At 32.2% G+C, this 19048-nt stretch overlaps 1 protein-coding gene across 1 annotated transcript; it reads left to right on the forward strand.

Annotated features, from left to right (window-relative positions):
- The first annotated feature begins 11340 nt into the window (after positions 1–11340).
- Positions 11341–17745, forward strand: LOC100788020 (MLO-like protein 10). The gene is made up of 15 exons (XM_006599188.4): positions 11341–11962; positions 12430–12487; positions 12670–12887; positions 13404–13520; positions 14233–14293; positions 14444–14532; positions 14868–14942; positions 15017–15105; positions 15203–15252; positions 15355–15395; positions 15472–15645; positions 16071–16106; positions 16202–16269; positions 16469–16529; positions 16991–17745. Exons 1-15 carry the CDS (start codon positions 11762–11764, stop codon positions 17381–17383), a joined length of 1731 nt encoding a protein of 576 aa, XP_006599251.1. The 5' UTR covers positions 11341–11761; the 3' UTR covers positions 17384–17745.
- Positions 17746–19048: the final 1303 nt, after the last annotated feature.

Consider the following 19048-nt stretch of genomic DNA (forward strand, 5'->3'; position numbering starts at 1 on the left):
TTCCTCCTCAAGCTCTTTTTCCATGTCTTCTTCTTCACTGATTTTAGATTCACTGGTGATTTTTCCATCTGTCTTCATGATCATGGTCCTCTTGGTTAGACACTCAAAAGCAATATGTCCTCCACCTAAGCATTTGAAGCATTTTATGTTTTTGGTACCAGTGTCAGATGATGAGGCAGAATTATGCCTGTTTTCAACACTGGAAACTGCTGACTTTTCATGGGGACTGGACGAGTTGCCTCCCTCCTTCTTGGATCTATTGGTCCAGTTCTGGTTGAAATTGTTGGATAAGTTCCTTTTTGCTGTAACTTTCCTCTTCAGTTGTTGTTCAACCCGGACTGCCTTATGCAGCAAGTCATATAATTCCACGTACTCCTATAATTCAACAACATCTCTAATGTCAAGATTTAGGCCACTCAGAAAATGAGTCATTGTGTCCCCAGTTTCCTCTTCAATGTTGGCCCTCACTAGTGTCATCTCCATCTCCTTTTAGTACTCCTCCACTGTCAAACTTCCCTGGGATAGCCTCTGGAGTTTCTGTCACATGGTCCTGCTGTGGCTGGTTGGAACATACCTCTTTCGCATAACCCTTCTCATCTCAGTCCATGTATCTATCTCCCGCCCTTCCTTTCTCATCATCTCTCTTTGATTTTTATTCCACCAAACAAGGGCATAGTCTGAGAGTTCAGCTGCTGCTAACTTCACCTTTTGTTCTTCAGTATAATCATTGCAGGAGAATACATGTTGAATCTTCATCTCCCAGTCAAGGTAGGCGTCTGGATCACTCCTTCCTTTGAAAGGGGGTACATTGAGTTTTACTCCCTTAATTTTGTTCTGCCCCTCCATCCGGTTCGGTCCATCATTGACCCTTCTGTTCCCACCATAAGGTCTCCCAGCATTCCGATTCATTTGGCGCTCTAGTCCTTCTATTCGTCCATAGAGCTCTTCATTGTTACGGTTCAGCAAACGTTGCATTTATGTAGTCATCACATCCAGTAACAATCGTTGAGATCCGTCGAGTTGATGATATTTACCACCACCGTCACTAGTTCCTACCATAATTAAGGAACAAAAAATTCTGCAGTAATTTAAACAAAGGTTACAGGATCTCACCACACTCTACTCACGTGTTTCTCTCTTTGATGGTAGTTCACTCGTGTTTGATGCTTTCAATATAAGCTTTTTTTTGTGATGTTTTTTTTTCACTCTTGCCTTTTACCACTCACTCCCTCTTAAGTTCTCGGATGAATCAAATTGGACGCATAAAGGAAATAGAACGGAAAGACAACTTAATTATGGAATAGCAGATTGGATAACATACTAATAGATTGGATAACAAACTACCAGATTGGCTAACAAACTACGATAACAAACTACAAATTGGATAACAAACTGGGATAACAAACTAACAAATTGAATAACAAACTAACAGACTCAGTAACAAACTAACAGATTGAATAACAAACTAACAGACTCAATGACAGATAGAAGAAACAAAGAAACTACTTAATTACAGAGAAGAAGAGAACAAAATTAACGAAGATGACATGTAAACTTCAAATGATCATAACTTTTGCTACGGTTGTCCGTTTAAGGCCCACTATATGTCAAAACACTCAGAATTTGGAGGAGAATCCATGTGAAGGGGATTTGGTATGCGATTTTTGCCAAAAAAAATGCCTATAACTGCCTCAAATTTGTGTTCAAAGATTCAAACACCCATATTTTTTTTCAAACTTTTTGCAATTTTTTTTTTTGCTTTCCTTTTCAAAATTTGTCTAGGATAATAGATTGTTCTTCACTCAATCAATTTCACTGGTCCAAATTCAATAGGAAATTGGGCAATTCGTTCAATAGTCAAACAAACAAATATGAGGAATTCAATGGCCTCCTAAACCCCATAAATTTTCTAGCAAGCCAAATTGTCCTCAACCAAAATTGAAACAGAATTCAAACAGACTTGAAATAGAATTTGAACAAGAACAAGAACGTAACCAAGATGCAAACAAGAATGCAAACAAGGATGCAAACAAGAACAAAACAAGACGCAAACAAGAACGACACAAGATGCAAACACGAAACTGAGACACAAATTACAAAGGAATAAAAATAAAAATTGGATAGGATAGAACTTGTAACAAGAGCCAAAACTCTGATACCAGATGATGTGATCCTTACTAGAAGCAGATCGCTTGATACAGGTTACAAAGTTTTTGATGATGTCACTTCCAAAGAGGGAAGATAAGTCAGGGTTGATGCCACAAGGATTACCTTGATAAGTTTGAGATTGGTTCAATAAGGAACCCAGAGAGAAGCTCTTAAAAATTTTATCAAATGCCAAAGGTCCCTCTATTGAAAACGAAATTCATACATATAGTGTATCTGAATGAAAAGATAGAAATAGACACAGGCTTTCAAAACAGTTTGGGCCAAAATTAAAATGAAAAAAATTATAAATAAAAAAGAACATATTTGGCATGGGCCTTCAAATTAGTCTGGCCTTCAGCAACAATTAATATTTTTAGTAGTGTCTCTGCCTCTGGGCCTTCATCCTTCTCCACTTAGGCCTTGTTAAGTGTGCTTGCTACCATTTGTTGGAGGGTATCCACTGACTGTTTGGTCCTACTCTTGGTCATAGATCCTTGTATTTGGGCAGTTTTTGGATTCTCATCATAACCTCAATTAGACTAGTTACACCATTGGATTTAAGATTTGTCATCCATTGCTAGACTTACAACAGTAAATGGTATCTATGTTTCTTACTGCATAGATTATAGCTCTTCACGTCAAAGAGGGATTTCACTCAGGAATGTGTTTTTTCACTTTTATCTAATAATTATTACAGTTTTTAAGCTTAATACAGAAGTGGGTTATTCTCACAAAGAGGGTTAAAGCAATGTTCGAATGGCATCAGCAAGTGTACCAATTCGCATAAATAGTATATAAAAAGGTAAGACTAAGTATCGTATCCACAGGGAATTTGTTTCACTCAGACATTGTACATTTAGTAAGCAAATATTTGAATAAACTAAAAGCAAAGTAAATATCAAATTGAATTCTGTACTACAGTCTATTTGAGTATAAAATAAATACCTAGGATTATAGAAGCGAAAACAATCAAGTAAAAAGCGTTGGGTTGTTCTACTAAGTTCCTCTTGATGTTATTATGTATTTTTCTCTATTTAACATTATCCTAGTGTTCTTATGCTGAGAAATTACTCAAACTAAGATCCCTTTAGTGAATGAGCCTAACTCTCTTTAAACTTCGTCCTTGATCCTTCAACAAACTTAACCTAAAAGAGTTGCATTAAGTCTACAACATAATATGAACTAGATCTATGTACTCCATTCCTAGACATACAAATTTCTAGCTTGCTCTATCAAGTTCTAAGGCTTTAAAGCATTTCCCAATGCTAAAAATCCTAACTATACATACAAATGGGTGATCAAGCCACAAGCATGTAAAAATAAGCACAGATAGAAGCAATGAACACATAAAACAACATTAAATAGATAGTGAAAGAATATTGCATCAAGGGTTCAACTGAACTTCCCAACCAAGAGGCTTAGCCTTCTATTATAAGAAATATGCTCTCAATACAAGGAAGGAACAGAGTTTAGTGAAAGAAAATGGCAAAGAATGGTTGAGGATGTCTCCTTCAACCTCTAAAACCCTAACTTCACTCCTCTAACCTAAGCTCTCTTAGCAGCTCTATTTCTGTCGCTTCAGCTTCTCCTTGTGCTCTATTTTTCGACTATCCCTCTAAGTTTTCGCCAACTTCTTTGTTTTAAAGGCTTCTTGGATGTTTCAGCTTCTGAAGTCTCGCTTAGCGAGACTAGCTCGCTAAGCAAGAGTAAGTGAATTTTGGCTTAGCGAGTTGGACACGCTAAGCGCGAGAAGAGACAACCTACTAGCTGAGCGAGCTGGCGGCACGCTGGACGAGCACATCTCTGACTAATCCTCTTCTAGGGTTTTCCAACCCACTAAGCGAGCTGTATGCCTCGCTTAGTGGATGCCACTCGCTAAACGGATCTGCCTCGCTTAACGAAACATCAGCTACTTGAACCTTCTTTTCTTTTGGCCTAAAACTAAAATGGTTTCAACATTAATTCACAAAATGAGAGTATCTAATATATAAAATCACACTAAACATGAAAATATGTACAATTCCTACAAAAATAACCATAAATTGGAGGTAAGGCGCTAATTTTGTGCAAATATTCAATACAAAACTAAGTCATGAATACTAACAAGCAGAAAGGGCAAATTTCTCACTCAAAGATCTTCTCAAGTTGTTCTTGTTTGGATTGCTTCAACTTCTTCAATATGCTCTTTGAAAATACCTCATAAAACTCACAAGAAGACTAATGAGGTGAGCTCCACTCAACTGACAAGCTTCTGGAGCAAGTAGGCAAACTTGACAACCATCATGAAGTGACAACTTGCATAACTATTTTGAGGAACCTTTCTGATGAGTATTCTGAAGTATCATCATAATAGTCATTCTGATGTTTGTTGAGAAAGAATCCATACTTGATAGATTCTATTAATGAAGTTCAAACTAATTCACAACTTCATCAAATTTTACACTTCTTCACAACTCCAAGCATTTTGAAGTAGATTGTTTCATAAACATTAAGTGAAGGTTTAGTTAATGGTGTGTTAGTGTTTTGTCCAAGGTTAGATTGTGTAGTATCTTCAATTTTTTATTCTTATGCTTCTCATGGATAGATTCATCTTTCAACAAGTTTGTATCTTCTTATGCAATTAGCCTTCACTTTTTGATGCACCCTCAATGTGTCTGACAACATGTGGAAAGAAAAGTGTTGTCAGCTTGAATCTTTTGAAGTGTCCTCTGTATGTGTGGCACCATTTGAAAGACTTGATGGTGTTCCTTGAAAATATTCTAAACTCTATTCTAAAGCTCAGTCTTTATAGTTATACTTCTACATCATTTTGTGATAGCTTCATTTTGATGTTTGATACTCTCTATGTGATCTTCTTGTTTCAAGACTTGGTTGTTTATGTTCCTTAATAAATATAGCAGTAAAGCACTTGAACATGATGTTAGTAATCATATAGACCCATCATCCTATCAATATGCTTATCTAATGATTTGTCATAAATTCAACAATAATCACATAAGACGATAACATTCTTTTATGGAATCCTTTTTTATGTATCATTTGATTACTTCAATTTTTGATTAACATTCTTTTATGTTTTAACTTCTATGATATTATATGTTATCGTATAGATTAACAAGAGAATTGAAAATTGATATGTAAAATCTTTGGTAATATTTGTAATTATGATTTTGTTATTGTTATTATTATAATATATTATATATTATACATTTGTATACATAATGAAATGAGAGTTAATTACTGTCACATTACTATAATGTATTATAGATTTGTATTCATAATTTTAATATGAATTACGGTTTAAAACTTATCTGAATCAAATATTATCTATTATTTTCAAAATTCATCCGTGGCTTATAACATTGTATTTATCCTTACCAAATAAATAAATAAATTATGATTTAAAACTAAAATAGAAATTACCATAAGTATATTTTTCTCCTTATGAAATATCACTATAAAATAGAATTATTTTTAAAAAAGAAATTAAGACTGATTTTAAAATGTATGATGATGGTCCTGCAATTGTGAAAGTGAGTACATACAAACCAACCTTTAAAACTGCCTTTTTCCTGTTAAAAAAGCTGCCTTGTTATAAAAAAATAAAACAAAACTAAAACAGGTGAAAAAAAGCTACCTCTTTATTGGATGGTTTTCTAAAATTGGCAGTTTTTTCAGAAATAAGAAGTAAATTCCATAAACAAATATAAGAACCTAAATTTGATTAAAAAATAAGGAGAAAGAAGAAAAAGGAGAAAAAAAAAAGAGAGAGAATATCTGTAATTGTTAGATTTTGAAAATTTAAAAGATTGAATGGTTTAAAAGAGACAGGAAGAAGAAAATAGTAGGGTAGTTTAAAAAAAATGAAAAATAATAGAAACAAATAAAAAGTATTTTTTGTTTGATTTTAAAACTGTCAGAGGTATCTTGATTTAGAACTGACGAGTGAAAAAAATAACTCTTTATTGTTAATGGTTAAATTTTGAAAATTAAAAAGATTGGACGGTTTTTAAAATTGATTTTTTTTAAAATTAGAAGTAAATTCCTTTAAGTAAACTTGAATAAAAACTGCGTAAATTACTTGATTTAAAATTAATAAAAAAGGATAAAGAGAAAGAAGAAAAAGGAAAAAAGAAGAAAGAGAAGGAACAATAAAAGAAATAAAAAAAAAGATTTTAAAATTGAAACAGATACGGTGACAACTTTACACAGTTGATGAAAAACATTATTCAGCACTAAAATTCCACGGGTTAAAAATGGCATGTTTGTTTTACTACTATAACATATTAGCATGTATAAAATATAGTTGTAATTGTAAGATTTTGTATATTTGTTTTTATTTATTAAGGAGATAATTATATATCTTATAAAAATAGAGACCAAATACAGATTTTAAAGTTCAGTATTCTTTTTATTTATTGTTACAGATAAAGTTGTACTCCGATAAGGGACTAACAACCCACAATTTTAATTTTAATGTAAGGAATAAAAGTGAAATGAATTAAAAGAGAAACTAATTGAAAAATAACCATATTTTAAAATATTTAAAAAATGTTTAAACTTTTAAATAATCAGGTTAATTTTAACTTATATGGTTTAATTACTTTTAAATAAAATGATTGTATGGTTTATTGTTTTTGTTTTTTATTTGTTGGTTATTTGACTTTGTTATGTTTTGGATTTTTTTTTAATAAGAATTCACATCACGTGTTTAAACCAATTTGTTTTTGTTTTATTTTAAAAACATTATCAATTCTTTTTTTAAGAAAAATATCATCAATTCTAAAAAGGATAATTACATGATATTGCATAATTTAGAGAATTTTTTTTTATTGCATCAATATTTTTTTTTACATTCTTAAACATGATTTAAAACTCTGAATGAATAAACATAATTGGAAAATTGAAATGACAAACAAACATAACCATTTTTATATGAATAACCCCTGTCAACATGCTATTATTAATTTTGAAAATTTATTAAATATAAATTAATTGGAAAAATGTATGTACCTCTTGATTAAAAATTATGATGATATGCATAGCTGAAAACTAAAATTATTTAGTTATTGAGAGAGTTATCTAAATCTAAAAAAATTATTTTTTAAATAGTTAAAGGGAATTTAACAACAATAATAATAATTAGTTAATAATAAAAAATTTGTGAGATCAGGACACAAGTAAACGATAAACTAGCATAAATTTTTATCATTGTATAATTAAATTATATACAATGGGCTAGGCCCTCCTAAGTAGTTAATATCCAAAATATTCTTTTTATACAATTTAAAGTAATTCTCGAACTAAAACTTGAAATGAATAATGCAGAGAACAACTCAATTTAAAACTTGAGTCACTCATTGGTTATTTTAACTTATTTATAGAAAAATTATGTAAAATTACTTAAAACAATAATTCTTACATGACACATGTACAAAAACCATTAAACATATATATTAATGCTTCATTAATTTGAATTTGATTTCGGTTTTTAACCAAACTAAACAATTACCAAGGCCGAAATATGTCAAAAAATTTATAACAACTCTTAACCGAGTTAGACTCCCTTAAAAAAATTATAAAAGAGAAATAAAACATTTGTTAAAAATAAAATAAAAAAGAAATGAAAGACATTTCATTGTTCACTTTTTTTTTTTTATCAGTCTGAAAACTCCAAATGCATCAACTAAAAAGAATGCAAAGGAGAAAATAATGTTCACTTCGTTGAACCTTGATGATTGTCATGGTATGGTAGCAATCAAAGGCGGGTGGAGCTGCGGAAATTGAATTGAAAAGCAAGGTATCCGGAAATTAAGGTTAAGAGAAATGTTAACCTCTTCTTCGCAGTTTCTAACCCATCCTTTTGAACGCATTTTATTTTATAAATAAGTATTACATCTTATTTAATATTTATCTCCTGATTTTATAATTTTTAATATATTTTAATTAATTAGAGAAATTAGGGAAGAGTGTGTTGTTACTACTTATGGTTAACTAAATGGCCAATTATTACTGAGATTAATGCTAGATGATAATTTTTTTTTTGTAATATACTTTGTGCACAGAATAAAGACAAAATTTCCAAAGTGATATACTTTTTTTTTATATAACAAACTTTGTGTTTGTGATACGCGGAATCAGACATTAGAATCGGACATTTTAGAGAGCAAAGTACGGATCGCGGATTAGACAACCTAATTCACAAACAACAAGTACAATCATGGATTGTGTTCTTAATTAAATATATTAAATGCTAATTGTTCACCGAACCACCAGCAAAATTATTGGTTAAAAATTATTGTAGAAAGGTATTTTTTATTTTGAACCGATTATTTTCATGCGTATTCAGCAAGTGGTCATACTTAACGAGATTATACTTTTTATCTTATTCATGTTAAAAAATCTTGAGCACAACCCCTAAAAAAAAAACCTCTTTAAACAGCACTGGGCATTTTAGGTGCTGTCTTAAACTTTTATTTTGTTGCTGAAACGGCACAAGGTTGACGTAGGACTCGGGAAATACAATATGCATTCAAAAGCTTAGGAATTTAGTCTTTCACTTTCAATCAAAAGATACCGTGGATTTAGAAAGAAAAAAAAAACATAAATGAACAAAAGACTAAAACATATTTCTTGTCCATCAAATTTGAAGCTCTGTCTTTTTTTTCCTATCAAACATGTGAAATGTTTTCTTTTTAATTTGTCCTGTGCTAAAAAAATCATCTCAAATTATATATCCAAAAAGTAAAAAATCAGTTTGAAGAGACTAAGGAATGTACTTGAACAACGTATAATTTTGATTAACTTTAATATCAACCTTGGTGGGAGAAATAACTTCCCCTTAAGTATTCACACTATAAGGCTTAATGTTTAGAGGATTATACAGTGTTCAGGACAGTTATCACGATAATGCTTGACTCTGGCGGGAGGAACGACTTGCCCTTGATTAGTCTTGCCATAAGACTCAATGCTTGGAGGGCTATACACCGACTGGAATGATTATCCCAATAATACCAACTCTGATAGGAAGAATGACTCATCTTAAGCATTTGCGCTATAAGGCTTAATGCTTGGAGGATTATACACTAATCAGGATGATCCCTCCTATAGGAATGACTCTTTTAAGGGAGGACGACTTACCCTTAAGCAATTATCCCCCAGTACTTAATGCTTGGAGAGTTGTACACTACTTGAGATGAGTCTCTCAGTAATGACCAACTTCCTTAGGGAGACTGATTCTCATTCCTTGGAAGCAATAACAACACCCAACTCCTATGTTCGGGAAAGTGAAACGATAGGAGGTACGCTATGAAATCATACTCTAGGGATGCGACGATAGGATTAGAGAAACTTCGTAACTTGACATGTTAGACACACACAATCATGCACCCCGTACCATGCATAAGGGAGACAAGGCTAAGCCTATTGCACGGTGGTGTGGCAAAAAGGGACCAGTGAGACTATCACACGTGGACACCTTTGTCGAAGAACATTGTGTATAAATAGGGTAAGTTGCATGACTCACCTTAGATTCATGATTAGCAGAATTAAGGGGGCTTCGATGGTGGCTTGAACTATAGCCATATGTCCTCTTTAGTGTTATCCACATGAACAAAACACAAATATATTATTATATAGACACACACCTAACAACTCATCTTTAGGAACAATTAATTAAAAAACATATGTAATACTTCATTTGTTCTTATTTATAAGATTTAGTTACCTAGTTCATCATGATTGAGGAAAAATGATCAACTTAATTGATAACAATAAATTTATCTTAAATTTATATATTTTTTCAAAATTATTTTTGTCTTTAATACTTTTTTCTCTATTCTAGTTATTTGCTAGTACAATTAATTATGAATATTTTAGTCTAAAAGTAATTAATGCATAAGACATTTTGCATCGGATCTTATAAAAAGAAACAATCACTACTTTTATTTAGATATTATAAAAAGGAACAATGGAGGGATACTAATTAAAAGTATGTCAGGTAAAAAAATAATAAAAACCTAAAATTTAAAAATTAGGAAAACATCAATGTGACTTCCTTCTCTCTCTTCTTCTTTCACACAATCAAGTATTCTCACAATCAGGAATGACGGTGTCGGGTGATTGCCTTTGCTTTATCACTCTCATGATCACCTATCACAATATTGGACACAACACATTAATCAAAGGATTATTTTTACTTATTTTAAAAACAAAAATGACTAAATAGATTTTTTTTAATATAAAAGACTAAACTTAATATAATCAAAAGAATAATGTTAAATTCTCCTATTACCTTTTATGATAAGTATTGAATAAAAAATAAAAATATTTATTATCATAGAAGTATAAAAGACATTTAAAATTTACCATAAAAGTATGAGAAGAATTTGTAGAAGAATGAAATACGAGAATTTAAAATTATTATAATTGAAAACATAAAGTATCCATTTCATTGGTTCAAATTTTGTTGCCGATGTGATAATCTTGTTGTTAGATGATATGCGAATACATCTATAAAATAGTATTTTATCCTTAAGTATGTTTTGATCTTGATGAGTGTTAATATCTAACTTATTTAAACTTTCTGAGCTTGAAGAATCTTAATATCTAACTTATTTAAACCTTCAATAATCACTTATATATTTTAAATGATGTGTTTTTTTAACTATAATTATAGTTTGACTTCTATAATTCACACAAATAAAGTTTTTCATTAAAAATAACGAATTTCACTTTTATTACTATTTTTATTTCTATACCACGACAGAATCAAAATTTACTCTGCACAAAACAACAAGACTCAAAATGTACTTTAATTCGCCGCAAATCAAGTTGGGAAATAACAAAAGGAAAATGATAAACGAAAAAGAAAAATTCAGTATGAACGAAAGACTGCCAGTGTCGTGACAACTGTTAACTTTCCATTTTGAACAACACTCTAATTAATTAATACCAGAATGCAAGTTTAAATTTGCACACGCGGTTAAGAATAATAATGATAATAATTTCTGTTTTGGGTTTATTATTTATTTTCTTACATCAAATCATTCTCATACATCTCATACATGTACCAAAAAATGTTAAGAAAAGTTATGTACCAAAAAAATCATTCCCATACATCTCATACATGTACCAAAAAAATGTTAAAAAAAAGTTAAGTACCAAAAAGGTCATTCTCATACGAATAATACAGACAATAACACAACACACTATACCAAAAAGACAGAACACAACAGAAAATTAGACAATCTTTTTCTTAAAAAAAAGTACAAAAAAAAAATCCTTCTCCAACCTTTGAAACTGCATTCAAGACATGCCTGCTATACACTCCTGCAGCACCACCAGAAGCCACAACTTTTTTCTCTCACCTCTAAGAAGAGTTATTCTTCAATAAATGCACCCGCTTTGAAGACTTCTTCTTTTTCAAAACCAACCCAGATCAGAAAAAGTCATAAAGTTATTATCTTTGTCTGTTTCAGAACAACCCAGATACTAATATAATAATCCTTGTTTTTGCAATCTGTTTCTGAGAACCCCCACTTTACATTTTTCTCACTCATTTTGTGGTAGTTGTTCTTTTGAGAATATTGGGTGGTTTGTGCTTAATACTATAATGTCTGTCTCAAAGTACAGAAAACTATGTCTTTGTCTGGTTTCATGGTTGTGCTGTTGCTGTGTGGCTGTGGCATCAAGTGAGAGTAGTATCGGTTCCAAAGACCTTGATCAGACACCAACATGGGCTGTGGCTTGTGTTTGCACTGTTTTCATCTTGATTTCCATAACTCTGGAGAAAAGCCTTCACAAAGTGGGAACGGTGTGTCACCATTTTCAAACATTTCTTTTCTTTTCCCTTTTGATTTGTATGTGCAATTATTAGCGCTGTTTCCCTGCTTGTGCGTTTCACAATGAAGTTAACTGCCCCTTCGCTCCTCTTGTTTAGTCCAATTTACTTTAATTTGGTCTTAATGCAATTTTTTTCTTCTTAATTTTTGTCCCTATTGCTTCCTTTTTTTTAAAATTTTTTTTTGTCCCTTTTGCTGAGGCTTTGGTCTTTGAATTTGATCCCTGAACTTCCAAGTTTCTGGGATTTTGTTTTGATTGATGTGCATTGTCCTTTCTGCCTTTGCAGTTTCAGTTTTTTTTTTTTGCTTCTGTGGAAAACTCTTGTATTTGTTGAGATTGTGTCATAATGTTTGTAATCATACAAGTTGCGGGGTTGTTTTGATTGCGTGATCAGTGTTTTGATTTTCTTGTTTGCTGACCTGATGAATTTTTTACCAGTGGCTAAGGGAAAAACACAAGAAGGCTTTGCTTGAGGCTTTGGAAAAGGTCAAAGCTGGTAGGGGTTCTTCATTAAAGCCATTAGTTGTTATGAACTCATGCTTATCTGGTGGAGCCAAATCAGTTTGACTCTTCTTCTTGGCTAAAATTTATTTTATTGTAATCTATGTCAATAATAATAAATAATAGTTATATTAATTGTTTCTTGCACGTTTTATGTTGTTGATTTTGTTTTTGCAGAGTTGATGGTTCTTGGTTTCCTTTCACTGCTTCTGACTTTCGGGCAGAGTTACATTGTTAGAATATGCATTCCTGCCGATGTGGCAGACAAATTGTTGCCATGTCCGTATGTTGGTACCCACAAAGGATCAAGTGGTGAAGAGGAACACCGTAGGAAACTTCTTTCTTATGAACGCAGATATTTGTCAGATGATGCTACCCCTTACCAATGCAAGGAGGTAACTATGTTTCCACGCTAAGCTTTTATTTAATTTAATGAAAACGTTATTCCTTGCTCTTTAATCAAAAGGGGCTTGTAGATTTTCTCTTGGTTTAAATTCCAAGTATTTCAATATCATAATTTATGAATCGCTTTGCTGGTTTATGTTTACAGAAACAAACCATATTTTTGTATTCGTATTATGTTATGTTATATTGTTTGATGTACATTTGTCTCATTCAAAATGCCATCTTAGGAGTGGATTGGCTAATTGAAAACATATGATTATCTCATTCAAAATTCCATTTAAATGTATGCTTGCTTAAGCTAAATAACGTATTTTATGTTGATTGTAAGTGTTGCACTCCCATATTTTGTTGGGTTTCAAAGCAGAATCCTCTACGATTTCCACTTATTTTCTTCTGTCAACAGTCGGCATAATATCAAAAATTGCTTTTGCTCATTGCTGCCCAACTTTATTAGATTTTTTTTTTCTGATATCAGCAGTTGCCTGTGTAATTGTTGTTGGTTTCAGAGACATCAGCCACTTTTATCTGGAAATGGATTGCACCAGTTACACATCCTCATATTCTTCTTAGCAGTCCTTCATGTGTTTTACAGTGCTGTCACAATGCTTCTTGGGAGACTAAAGGTCTGCATGTCTTTATTTCTTTCTTTACGATTTTTTCTTTTATAATTTTATTGGTTGAATACTTTCGTAATTTTTCCATAACTCTGCATATTATGGATACCAAGTTGGTAACTGATCCTATGACTTCCTCTTTGCTTTGGAAGCATGATGTCTGGAAGATTTAATAGTTGAAACTTATTCTATTTACTAATTTATAATTTTATTATTTTCTTCTAAGGAAAAGGAAAAACAATGAGTAGATTTAGTTTTAATTAAGGTCGAATATTGGCTCAAATTTACGTCCTTATCACAGTTTTCCATCTTGGTTGTTAGTGTGTGTATAAGACGGAATTAGAACATTGTGGATGCAATTGTAGGTAGGTTGGAACTGTGCTAGAGAATATAATAATAACCATATTCAAGCCCAGACCCAATTAAGGTACATTAACTTAAACATAGAAAAGAAATTGCATTAGAATGGCTTCGGTGATTAATACGAAATGTAAGAGCTTAAGTCTTGAGATTGGTCACCTGCTATGATATGATCAAAGATAGAAAATGTTTTTGTTCCCAGACTTTTACTATGATTAGGTTTGTGAGTCCTTGACTATATATTGGTTTGTTAATAAAATTCTGGAGTAGTGTCATGCCCTTTTTTGTGTTCACTGATAGTGAAGACTAAAGAGTTGGTAACTTACTATGGTGACTGAATATATATTTTTTGTGTGTACAGATTCGAGGATGGAAAGCATGGGAGGCGGAGACTTCATCTCATGGGTATGAGTTTGCCAATGGTATGATGTCCGATGATGTTTTTAACTGTTTTTCTTCTTTGAGTGTAAAAATAACTAGCTCCTTAATTTTACTGATAAGTATACCAATTTACTTTGAAATGTTGCTACATACAATCTCATGCCAATATTGGGAATTTACTATGCCTGCAGATCCTTCAAGATTCCGGCTTACACATGAAACATCATTTGTGAGAGCTCATGCTTCTTTTTGGACAAGATATTCAATCTTCTTCTATATAGTAAGCCTCATTTTACTAATCTACTATGCTTTCATTTTATATTTGCCTGAGGTTGAGGACTTGATTTAATCAATAAGTTATAGGTGCAAGTGCCCATGGCTTTTTTGGAACCATCATAGACATGTAAATTTGTTAAAGAAAATAAACAGTGGGACTTTAGAGACATTGTTTTAGGTATAGCTCAGAAAAATTGGGTAGTGAAGTAGTAGAACTAGTAGATTCACTATTACTATTTTTTTAAATATCATTAGTAGCCTGCTGTTTTATAACTTGAATTTATCATGCTTTTTTTAAATTGACCTCTTGTACCACGTCTTCCATGTTGCTACTTTCAGGGATGCTTCTTTAGACAATTTTATAGGTCTGTGGGCAAGGCTGACTACTTGGCTTTGCGCAATGGATTTATCACGGTGAGTCCTACTCCACAAGACATGTTCTTTTAACACTGAATTTTCCTTCCTCTTTTACAATGCATTATGTGTAGGTCCACCTGGCTCCTGGAAGTAAATTTAACTTCCAAAAGTATATCAAAAGATCCTTGGAGGATGACTTCAAGGTAGTTGTTGGAGTCAGGTAACACTCTTTTACTCGTGCATTTGTAGCATCATATTGTCTATCGTTTTTCCAGTGGTAACTTGTTTGACATACATGCTCACTATGTTGTTGACAGTCCTGTCCTCTGGGCATCATTTGTTGTTTTTCTGCTACTAAATGTTAATGGTGAGCAACTACTTTCTTAGTGAAGTCCTATGGAATTCACATTTCTTTGGTTGAGTATTCAGTTAAAGAATAACAGTTGGTTAATCTTGTATGAATTTCCAGGATGGCATGCTATGTTTTGGGCATCCTTAATTCCTGTTGTGGTAAGTATTCTGTTCCCTATATATAATATGTAGAGTGGTTAAGACCTACAATTATAAACCATTTATGTGTTTGCAGATAATTTTGGCTGTTGGAACAAAACTTCAAGCCACACTGGCAAACATGGCTATTGAAATCACAGAACGACACGCAGTTGTCCAAGGGATTCCTCTTGTTCAAGGCTCAGACAGATATTTTTGGTTTGGTCGGCCTCAGTTAGTTCTTCACCTTATCCATTTTGCTTTGTTCCAGGTATTCAATTGGTTTCCTTTAAACAGAATCATGAACAAATGTTTAGAAGATGGAATGGAACAGACAACACACGTATAACTGTTCAGGTTTAGAGTTGAAAATGCATCTTTGCCGGGAAGCAAATGAACATAGCTAATGATATAGACACACATGTTTACCTTGAAAACTCTTCTGCATAATCAGGAAAAATTTCTATTTTCAAATACTGCTCAAAAGCAAATAATTTTTTTTATTTCTGACTTTATTTAAAAAAATAGTTCATTTACATTATTTAAGATTTAAGATATGCTGATGAATTTACTATTAAATGAATAGTATAATATTTCCTAGTTTAACCTTAGCATTAGTGAGAGAAAAACATATTGGAGTTTTGAATTTTGAGTTGTTAATGCTTGTACCTAACCAATTTTTTTTCTTACTTGCAGAATGCGTTCCAAATAACATATTTCTTGTGGATATGGGTACTGACACCTTGCTCTTAAATAATGTCTTTTTGTAGCATATGTTAATCTTGGTAAATGGCTGAATGATAAATGAATGATTTCTTGATTTGCAGTATTCTTTTGGGCTGAGAAATTGTTTCCATGCTGACTACAAGCTTGCAATAGTGAAAGTAGCTTTAGGGTAAGTGTTAGATTTAAAATTCTCTTTTTCCGTAAAATGCATGCCTAAATATGCATTCCATACTTCAAATTAGCCTGTGTTTTTATATGAACGCATAATTGGTTCCCTTCTAAACTATAGATACGGGGACCCCTCCAGCATTAATAAGATTGAAGCATTTGACATTGCCATAAACTAATCTGATGAATTATCTTGTTAGGCTTGGGGTGCTATGCCTCTGCAGCTACATCACCCTTCCATTATATGCTCTTGTTACTCAGGTACTATATGCTTTTCGTTTCCTGATTTTCTTGTATTTGATCGGAGCCAATTTTGAATGACTAAATTCCAATAATTAATTGCTATCAGAAAACTGAGAGATGCAAATAGTTCCAGGTTGATGAGGCCAAAGCTCATAAAGCTCAAAGAATAGCAAAGGACATCCATGAAAATAACCGATTTGATTAATATGATGAAAGATACGATAGTATTGTTTAAATTCTCTATTTATAGAGCTTATTAGAGACTAATAACAACCTTACTAACTAATGTTAACAATTCCTGATTCCACTGAAACATTCAGGATAAATCCTTATTTATAGAGCTTATTAGGGCCTAACCATTCAGATGGTATCTTACAAAATTTGGTTTTCACGATGCAATCCTCATTTACCTTTATACTTACAAGTTACTAAGATTTCAAGGTGGATTAATTGACTATGATCATGGTAAACACATGCAGATGGGCTCGAGAATGAAAAAATCAATATTTGACGAACAAACGTCGAAGGCGTTGAAGAAATGGCACATGGCTGTGAAAAAGAAGCAAGGAGTGAAACTTGGAAATTCCAGGGTGCGAGCCCTGGATGGAAGCTCCACTGCTTCAACAATACACTCTTCTGGTCCCACACTACACCGATACAAAACTACCGGTCACTCAACTCACTTCACACCAAACTATGATGACCAAGATGATTACCATTCTGACACTGAGTTGTCTCCCATTTCACCAACAGCAAACTTGATAGTAAGAGTGGACCATGATGAGGAAGAAGCAAAAGAAAATGAACACCCAACAGCCAACAATCAAGAGGTGCCTTTACGTTTGACAAGCCTGGAAAGAAGCATGAAATAGCATAAGAAGTTACTCTCTATTCAACCATTTTTGGTTCTTTTACTTAATATATCTTGACCTTGTTTAGAGCTTTCTAGATATTGTTATACTTGATAATGATATAGTCAGTTTTGTATATTCTTGTTCTTAAAACACTTGCCGGCATTGGAAAGTTTCACCTTGCTCAAAATCATGCTTACTAGCTTTGATTCATGTGCTTGAGAAAAAGGCTCATAAGGAGCAAGTAGAGGACAGAATTGTTGGGTATATTATGTTATATGTTCAAAGTGTGTTACATAAATCCCAATTATATAAGCTTTCTGGTCAAGTACAACAAATAGAAAAGTATACATTCAGTTACACAGGCTCTGTAGGTTCTGCAATATTCTTACATTGTATGATTCCCGGTTCTTGAATTTGTTGATTAGACCTGGGATGAGAAGGTTGAGGTAAGAGCTGCAGTTTATTTGGGTTATGAGTTGGTCCACTGATCGAGAAATTATCTATTTTCTATTTCCTATTATTAATATTAAAACAATATCTTACAAAGACACATGTCAACCTATTTTTCTTTTTTGAGGAAATCCCTTTCATTTTATGCTTTCTTGTTGTACCACGCAAAGTGAAAATACAAAATGTATATTGACAGGAATCAAATCACTGACCTCGTTATGGAGAGCAGAACAACTTATCGCAGAGTCATGTTTGCTTTTGTTATGCATAATACAGTATACTTATTTATTTATTTGTATATTATAACAATATTCAAGACACGTGTCAACTTATTTCTTCATTTTTTCACTCAAAATACCTCTTTATTTTTTGTTTTCCTAACCAATTTCTTGTAATACACTTCTCATTCTTTACTATGCTTTTTAACATTTTCCACTCACCTACCCACTCATATGTCTCACTCTAATATAAAATCAATAAGTCCATAGGAGTTTAACCTTCAACTTGGGATAGCAGAGCAAGCCAACCTGCCTTGACCCACCCTTACTTTCAACCCGCCTTAAACGAGGTAGACCCTCCAAAACCCACTTGCCTTAATAAGTCAATGATGGAGAAGAACTTCGATGATCAATACAGCTAAAATTAAAACCATCTTGGCACTCATAATTTGTCATGGCGTGTCATGGTGCATACTGTCTTCTAATTGAAGAGGGAGAACCATCAACCTTTCAAGATGATGTGAGTAGTTCAGGTGCTTTTCTAGGCTTTTTTACCAATCGGGTAAAAAAATTCAGAATTTTTCATTTGGGGGTATATTTAAAAAAATTACTCAGTTGTTACAACTTTTTAATTTTTTAATTTTTTCAACTGAAGTCGTAAAAATATATACGACTTCAGTGTAAATATAATTTTTTTTACGACTTTAAAGTTATAAAATTGTATTATTTTTTTTTAAATTTTCTTGAGGTATACGACTTCAAAGTCGTAACCTCCCCTCCCTCACCTTCTTTAAAAATATTGTTTTACTATTTGTAGCCTGTTTTTAATTTGTTAACCTTTTTTTTTTGTAAATTTGTTTTTTTAATTTAATAATGTTTACGATTTTATTTTTTTAAAATAAAAAAGTTAAAAAATATATTTAAATATATAATAAATAATATTAAGTTGATTTTATTAGTATATTTTTGGTGATAATATTAAGTTAATATAATTTACTTTAAATGCTTTTTATTT

The sequence above is a fragment of the Glycine max genome, chromosome 16, assembly GCF_000004515.6.
Source record: "Glycine max cultivar Williams 82 chromosome 16, Glycine_max_v4.0, whole genome shotgun sequence".
In the NCBI taxonomy this organism is placed as follows: Eukaryota; Viridiplantae; Streptophyta; class Magnoliopsida; order Fabales; family Fabaceae; genus Glycine; species Glycine max.

Excerpts from the sequence above, each read along its gene's own strand:
- LOC100788020 (XM_006599188.4), top strand. The coding sequence starts at position 11,762 with ATGTCTGTCTCAAAGTACAGAAAACTATGTCTTTGTCTGGTTTCATGG. Across the intron at positions 14,533-14,867 it reads ATTCAATCTTCTTCTATATA|GGATGCTTCTTTAGACAATT; the intron begins GTAAGCCTCATT and ends TGCTACTTTCAG. Across the intron at positions 15,396-15,471 it reads CATCCTTAATTCCTGTTGTG|ATAATTTTGGCTGTTGGAAC; the intron begins GTAAGTATTCTG and ends ATGTGTTTGCAG.